The sequence below is a fragment of the Colobus angolensis genome, unplaced genomic scaffold (assembly GCF_000951035.1).
Source record: "Colobus angolensis palliatus isolate OR3802 unplaced genomic scaffold, Cang.pa_1.0 Scaffold239, whole genome shotgun sequence".
Classification (NCBI taxonomy): Eukaryota; Metazoa; Chordata; class Mammalia; order Primates; family Cercopithecidae; genus Colobus; species Colobus angolensis.
In genome coordinates, this window is record NW_012115588.1 from 1,926,873 (window position 1) to 1,934,364 (window position 7,492).

Below are 7,492 nucleotides of genomic sequence, written 5' to 3' on the forward strand. Positions count from 1 at the left end.
ACTTTGGGAGGCTGAGGTGGGCGGATCACCTGAGGTTGGAAGTTCGAGACTAGCCTGGCCAACATGGTGAAACCCCATCTCTACTAAAAATACAAAAATTACCTGGGTATGGGGGTTGGGGAGGGGTGCTGGCGCCTATAGTCCCAGCTACTTAGGAGGCTGAAGCAGGAAAGTCACTTGAACCCGGGAGGCGGAGATTGTACTGAGCCCTGAGATTGCACCACCGCACTCCAGCCTGGGCAACAGAGTGAGACTCCGTCTCACAAAAAGAGAGAAGGAGAAAAGAAAGAGAAAGAAAAGAGAAAGAAAACCAGAACCTATGGAAGAGGCTGAGGAGGCCATGCAGTTCCTGGCCCCAGCTTCAAAGAATTACTAAGGCATGAAGAAGGGATCTTCCTAGGACTGATAAGGCCCCTGGAGGCAAAAGGATTTGCCTGGGGTTTCAGGGGCCAAGGTCCAGTAGGACTTGACCCTTGCACTCTGCCAGCTGCTCCCAGCTATGTCCAACACTCGGCAGCATACCCAGGTGTCCAGGCACACCCGGCCTTCCCAGCGGCAGGAAGGACACGCACTTTTTTTCTTTTTTTGAGACGGAGTCTCTGTCACCCAGGCTGGAGGACAGTGGCATGATCTCTGCTCGCCACAAGCTCTGCCTCTCTGGTTCACACCATTCTTCTGCCTCAGCCTGCTGAGTAGCTGGGACTACAGGTGGCCACCACCACACCTGGCTAATTTTTTGTACTTTTAGTAGAGATGGGGTTTCATCATGTTAGCCAGATGGTCTCGATCTCCTGACCTCGTGATCTGCCTGCCTTGGCCTCCCTAAAGGTGCTGGGATTACAGGCGTGAGCCACCATACCTGGCTGCCCGGCTAATTTTTGTTTGGTATTTTTAGTAAAGACGGAGTTTCACCATATTGGCCAGGCTGGTCTTGAACTCCTGACCTCAGGCGATCCACTCACCTCGGCCTCACAAAGTGTTGGGATTACAGGCGTGAGCCACCAGGCCTGGCCAAGACTGGCACTTTCATTCTTCCCCTGGTACAGACGAGGGACGTGAAGGCCCAGGAGCAGCTGACCTCAGTAGTTTCTACCCTGAGCCTGGAAGAGAGAATGGTCAGGCCTGACCTGGGCTGTTGCTTTCTGCTGGGGAATCCTGGCTCTGATGTGGCACCTCCCACAGGCCAGGGACCAGCTCCAGGTTCCACAGGATTCTTTTCTGCTGTCAGCCTCAGGATTTTTAGTCATTAAGGTCCTCGACACGGGGATTGGGCTGGCTGGGATTTTAGAACTGGAGCAGTGTTTGCCTGAGGTTCCCCAGGGTAGCAGGAGGTAGGACCACAGCCCCCAACCCTGATTGCCAGCCCACCCCTGTACACCTCCCACCCACATCCCCTTCAAGTAGGGAGCATAGGCCCAGGGCATTAGCAGGTCAGGTGGGTGGGGCCAGGGCCCTGGCCCGGCCTCAGCTCAGGGCCCCTAGGAGTCCCACCTCCCTGGGAATTCCCCCGCTGTAGTCACTGGGATGGAACGCACACAGGTCCCTGGTGGAGGTCCAGACCAGCGAGCTGGGAGGGTGGGGAGTGTCTCAGTCTGTGTGTGGGAGTGGATGTGGATGGGGTGTAGGATCAAGGATGTGGTTTAGTGGGGGGGGCCACCAGGGGCTTCTTAGTCCCCCCATTCTGAGAGTGGTGGTGCCAGCAGGGCTGGTTTCAGGATTGGGAACCAGGACACAGGTCTTAGAGCCCCCTCACCTCCCACAAAGGAAGGTAAGCTGCAACCCCTGTGGGAAGCCAGCCTCAGCCATCCAGGGGGCTCAGCACTCCCCAGACCTGCCCGTTCCCCTCGTCCACCGTTTCCACCAAAGCCCACAGGTGGGCCTGCCCCAGGATTCGTCAGGGAAGTTCAGAGACCGAGTTCTGGATGTTCAGGCATCCTGGGTGCACGGGCAGGCTGCCTCAGGAGACTCACCTGCTGCTGACGCTAGTGGGCAGTCACAGGGCACAGGAGGGCCTGGGACTCACCACTCAGGCAGTGCTACTCCCTGGTGTCTCTGGCACCTCTGGGGCCACCCACGGATGGGACCTCGCGGGTATCTCTGAATCCAAGTGGGAGCCGGAGGAGGGATGCAGGGAGGCCCGCTCGATGCCTGCCCCGAATCTGACACCATCTTTTACCCTCTGGGCCACTCCCAGCCGCACACAATCCATTGGCTGGGTGGGTCCAGGTACATGTGGACTCCACGGCACAGCCACACCCCGACTCCTATGTGTGCTCCCTGCAGTGACATGTTGGCCCTGCGGCTGGCCTGCATCGGGGATGAGATGGACGTGAGCCTCAGGGCCCCGCGCCTGGCCCAGCTCTCTGAGGTGGCCATGCACAGGTAACCGGCCTGTGCCCTGCCCAGGCCTCTATACCTGGGGAGGGGCCCTAGGCGGTGGGTAAAGGCCCTGAATGCAGCATAGGGCTGGGTCCTGAGGAAGCCCTGTGGGGAATGTGCCCTGACACTCTGGGGCTGTACTGAAACCCTTTGCTGCTTCCTGCACCTCCCTGGGAGCCCCCAGCTCCTGGCACTGGCCCCCTGCCACCTGTCCCTGGCATTCCTGGGCAACAGACAAAGCAGAGCCCAGGGCCCTTTTCTCGCCATCCTCATCAAGCCCAGATGGTACATTTCCACCATGGTCTTAAAAGGAGGTACTACGTGAACTCGGATCCTAGACCCTGAGGGCTGGGCCTCTCAGCTAGTCTCTGGTGGGAGAACAGAGTGGGCAGTGGCTTGCCAGGGCCCTGTAGAATGGGGGTTTATTTTCTACGTGGCCAGCTCTGGAAGACAGGGCCACTGGCAGGCGGCTGGCTGGGGAAGGAAGCAGGAAATCAGAATGGATTTGACCACAAACAGCCCATATCACGCGGCCCCTGCAGGTGGAGGTGCCCATGGAAAGGGCCCCGGGTGGCTGTGGGGTGGGAGGGCACAGGCCCCTGTTCCCCACAGCTGTGATGGTGTCATCTAAGTACAGGCTGTCCCTACCTGTTCCTGCAGTAATGGCTTTGTTCCCCCATCCTCTTTGTCTGTAGCCTGGGTCTGGCTTTCATCTACGACCAGACCGACGACATCAGGGATGTTCTTAGAAGTTTCATGGACGGCTTCACCACCCTTAAGGAGAACATAATGAGGTTCTGGAGATCCCCGAATCCCGGGTCCCGGGTAAGAGCCTTGAGATTCCTGACCCTGATTTGCTCTGCGGCCAGTGGGGGCTGTCAGAGCTGCTCCTCAGGGCGCCACAGTCCCCATCACTCCCTGTCATCTGCTGTGTCATCGTTGTCCACATCTGCCTGGTCCCATAGGCTTTTGAGTTTGGGATTCCTGGTTATGAGTGCACAAACCAGTGCGTGGTCCTGGGTCTCCCTCTGGCCCGAGAGCCTTCACCTGGCAGACAGGATTCTCGTCTCCTCGCCAGGGCAGAGGCCTCCCTGAGCAGCCTTCCTGGCAGCCTGGTCCCACTCTGCACTGCCCACCACCAGGGCAGCTGATCGCCGTCACCTGTGTCCACCCTTTGCCTGTGTCCCACAGACTGGCAGCCACTGGCCTCTTTGGCCATGTCCTCAGGGCCACTTTCCCCCTCTCCTGAACTCCTTCCTTCTCTGGTTCCCTCGAGCTCCTTCCCAGTCCCCACCTCCCTGGGCTTCCCCTTGGAACTCTGCTGTCACCCCTGTCTGGCCTCATTGCTGGGGCCTGCTCCGAGCCTGACTCCTGTTTTGCTCCCGCAGGTGTCCCGCGAACAGGTGCTGCTGGCGCTGCTGCTGCTGCTGGCACTGCTGCTGGCGCTGCTCAGCGGGGGCCTGCACCTGCTGCTCAAGTGAGGCCCCAGCGGCTCAGGGCGGGGCTGGCCCCACCCCTGTGACCACTGCCCTGGAGGTGGCGGCCTGCTGCTGTTGTCTTTTTAACTGTTTTCTCATGATGCCTTTTTATATTTAAACTCTGAGATAGTGCTGGAACACTGCTGAGGTTTTATACTCAGGGTTTTTTTTTTTTTTATTCCAGTTTTCGTTTTTTCTAAGAGATGAATTCCTATGGCTCCAAACTTGTTACCGGTTAACTGTGGCTTGTGCCCAGGAAGAGCCATTCACTCCTGCCCCTGCCCACACGGCAGGTAGCAGGGGGAGTGCTGGTCACACCCCTGTGTGATGTGTGGATGCCCTTGGCAAAGAATCTACTGGAATAGATTCCAAGGAGCAGGAGTGCTCAATAAAATGTTGGTTTCCAGCAGACTCTGGTCCTCTCTGGGGGTTGGCAGCACCTGCACAGGCTTCCTCTTGCCCCAGGGAGGCGCATCGTGTTGGTGGGGAGGGCAGGGCCTGTGTGCTCCTAATCAGATCCTTCCCTGCAGCCGGGGGCCACAAATGCCGTCTTGGTTTGGCCCGACGGTTTGCCTTCTCCCTGGTCCTGGTCCGTGGCGTAAAATCCACTGTTGGGGGTTATTTCCTTGGGCTTTCAGTTCCTGTTGAGGGGATGCCTGTCTCTCCCTGCACAGACTTCCCGCCAGAGGGATGCAGCCGTGGCTGTTCTACCAAAACAGAGCCCACTCACTCTCCGGCACACAGTAGGCACTCAATACACATGTCTTGGGTATGTCAACAAATGTGGGACTCTGTTTCCCAGCTGTCAAGTGAGGGGGTGAACAAAACTGCCAAGGCCAATTGGGTTCTACAACCTTTCAGATTTGTGACCGAGGAGCCCTGGGGGGCAGGCTGGGGGTGGAGGAGGGGCTCCCCTGGCACTGGCCCAACTTGAGGCCACACCAGTATGTCCCCAGCATTCACAGAGCAGTGCAGCCTGCAGCAGCCAGTACGCCCCTTCCCACTGAGATGGCACCCCCGCCCGTGGTGCAGGGCTGGCAGAGGCGGGGCCAGGCTTCCAACTTCCCCACACACCAGCCCCGTGGCATCATTCTTCCCAACATCCAAACCTTTTTCCAAGGGGGAGAAATGGACTAGGTCATGTAAAGAAATACTCATTTTTAGGGCTTTTTATGTGGCCTTCAAAGCACGTTGCAAATAAATCCCTTTCACTCCTCAGAGGAGGAGCCGCTAGGAAGGGAGGGTGTGGCAGGCGCAGCCTACAGCCTCTCCGGAGGAGGAGGGCAGAGGGCGTTATCCCATTTGAGCCCCCTGCAGTCATCTCGGGGGCTCCTCAGGGTCCAGGTCCACAGGTTCGAGGGTCTGCAGCACATCCACGGTGCTGTAGGACTTCCAGGCCTGCATGTTACAGCTCTTCAGGATGGCTCCCAGCTGCTTGCCGGGGCCTACTTCAAAAGTTTGGGGGAACTCCCTGCCCTTTTTCCTTTCATATATGGCATGCATCGTCTGCTCCCACTTCACCGGGGAGACCACCTGCTGAGCCAGCAGCTTCTGGATGTGGCTGGGATGCATGTATCTATGCCCGTGGACATTGGAGTAGACAGAAACCAGAGGCTTCTTAATGTCAATTGCCTTTAAAACTTGCGTCAGGGGCTCCACAGCTGGCTCCATGAGGCGGGTGTGGAATGCACCACTAACTGGTAACATCCTGGCGCGTCTGAAATGAAACTTGGAGGAATTCTTCTGGAGAAACTGTAGAGCCTGGGGAAGGAAGGAAGTTTCAGCCGGGCAATGTCCCAGAAATCCGCCTTTAGGGACCTGACCATTCACACGGCCAAACTGGGAGGGTGACCACAAAGAGACCCACAGCTGTTAGATGTGGGCATGTGACCTGTCGGTCCCAGCACCATCCCCAGGCAATTCACTTAACATCCTGGAATCTCTTCTGTCTCATCCCTCCAATAAGCACAATTCCACCTACTTCACAAGGCTGCCAGGAAGAGCAAACCCTATAAGGCATGCAACAGCGTCTGGTAAAGGAAAAAGCACTATCTAAGAAGTGTTAGTTCTCAGAATTCTACCACTCCTTTCATAATTTTTGACCAGTCTGTTTGCTTTTTATTCCATAATCTTCAAAATAAAAATTCAGAACTAAAATTCAAGCCCCATTTCACAAAGCAGGGTCTGGGATATTGTCACCTTCATCTGGGGTTTCTCTGGGGAAGAAAAGAGCTCTCTTGATGCCAAAAACCTCCCCTGGAGGCATCTGAGCTTAGAAGGGGACTCGGGCGAGCCAATAGCTCCAAACCCTTGCAACAGTTAGCAAACAACAGAACTTGCAAAGGTCTTTAAAATAGCAGATATTCTTTTAATTTTTTTTTTTAATTATTATTTTTTGAGATGGAGTCTTTGTTTTTTTTTTTTTTTTTGAGACGGAGTCTTGCTCTGTTGCCCGCGCTGGAGTGCAGTGACCGGATCTCAGCTCACTGCAAGCTCCGCCTCCCGGGTTTACGCCATTCTCCTGCCTCAGCCTCCCGAGTAGCTGGGACTACAGGCGCCCGCCACCTCGCCCGGCTAGTTTTTTGTATTTTTTAGTAGAGACGGGGTTTCACCGTGTTAGCCAGGATGGTCTCGATCTCCTGACCTCGTGATCCGCCCGTCTCGGCCTCCCAAAGTGCTGGGATTACAGGCTTGAGCCACCGCGCCCGGCCTGAGATGGAGTCTTGTTCTGTCACCCAGGCTGGAGTGCAAAGGTGTGATCTTGGCTCACTGCAACCTGAACCTGCTTGAACTCGCAGGTTCAAGCAATGCTCCTGCCTCAGCCTCCTGAGTAGCTGGGACTCTTAAGCGTGCACCACCAAGCCTGGCTAATTTTTAGAGACCGCTCCCAGCGCCTGAGTCCTGGGCTGAAGACACCCAGCAGAACCCAGCCTAGTGAGCACAGACCAGGAGGGGGACCCGTGCTTGTGTGCTGTGACCACTGAAATGTGGGCTACTTGTCACTGCAGCAAAACATGGCTTGTACTGACTCACCCATGCTTCCCCTCCACTATCACCCTCCATCTGGCTCCATCCCACTGAGGGCTGGATTGCAGGAACCAGGAACCTCTTTAGTCTGGGCCTTCCGGACTCTGTAGCCCAAGCCCCTCCCTCCACACCTAGATTGTCTGAGTGACTGGCAGGTATGGGGATGGCTACTCAGTAGCACTTCCTGGAGCATCTGTGGTCTCAAAGTGCTTTCCGTGTAAGGTCTCTGGACTCTGGCTCAACAGCTGAGCCCTCTCAAGTCCCAGGCTAGGGCCACAGGGGTCAAGGTCACCATCGCAGGGGCCAGCAGGCTCCTCTGCAATGGCCGGTCCTTGGCCCAGGTGTTGGGCGAGCAGGGCCCAGGAGCCTTTTCACATCAGTTGTTGGAAAGAGACTTCCCCACTGAGGGGGTACCCCTGCCCTCACCTGAGCTCTTTGCTGTGGCACTACCAAGAATACCAAAGGACAGCTGGGCACAGTGGCTCATGCCTATAATCCTAGCACTTTGGGAGGCTGAGGTGGGCAGATCACCTGAGGTCAGGAGTTCAAGACCAGCCTGGCCAACATGGTGAAACTGTCTCTACTAAAAATACAAAAATTAGCTGGGC

General features: G+C 56.4%; 2 protein-coding genes across 2 annotated transcripts in view; one reads left to right on the plus strand and one right to left on the minus strand.

Annotated features, from left to right (window-relative positions):
* Positions 1–4,266, plus strand: part of BIK (BCL2-interacting killer (apoptosis-inducing)) — a 6,301-nt gene extending 2,035 nt beyond the window's left edge. The window contains exons 2-4 of the mRNA XM_011945143.1: positions 2,284–2,382; positions 3,075–3,204; positions 3,768–4,266. Of these exons, the coding sequence (XP_011800533.1) occupies positions 2,284–2,382; positions 3,075–3,204; positions 3,768–3,860 (322 nt within the window). The 3' untranslated portion in view covers positions 3,861–4,266. The remainder of the gene's footprint in view (positions 1–2,283; positions 2,383–3,074; positions 3,205–3,767) is intronic.
* A 745-nt stretch (positions 4,267–5,011) lies between these two features.
* The window catches only part of MCAT (malonyl CoA:ACP acyltransferase (mitochondrial)), an 8,145-nt gene continuing 5,664 nt past the window's right edge, over positions 5,012–7,492 (minus strand). Inside the window, exon 2 of the mRNA XM_011945144.1 lies at positions 5,012–5,618. Within this exon, the coding sequence (XP_011800534.1) occupies positions 5,175–5,618 (444 nt within the window). The 3' untranslated portion in view covers positions 5,012–5,174. The remainder of the gene's footprint in view (positions 5,619–7,492) is intronic.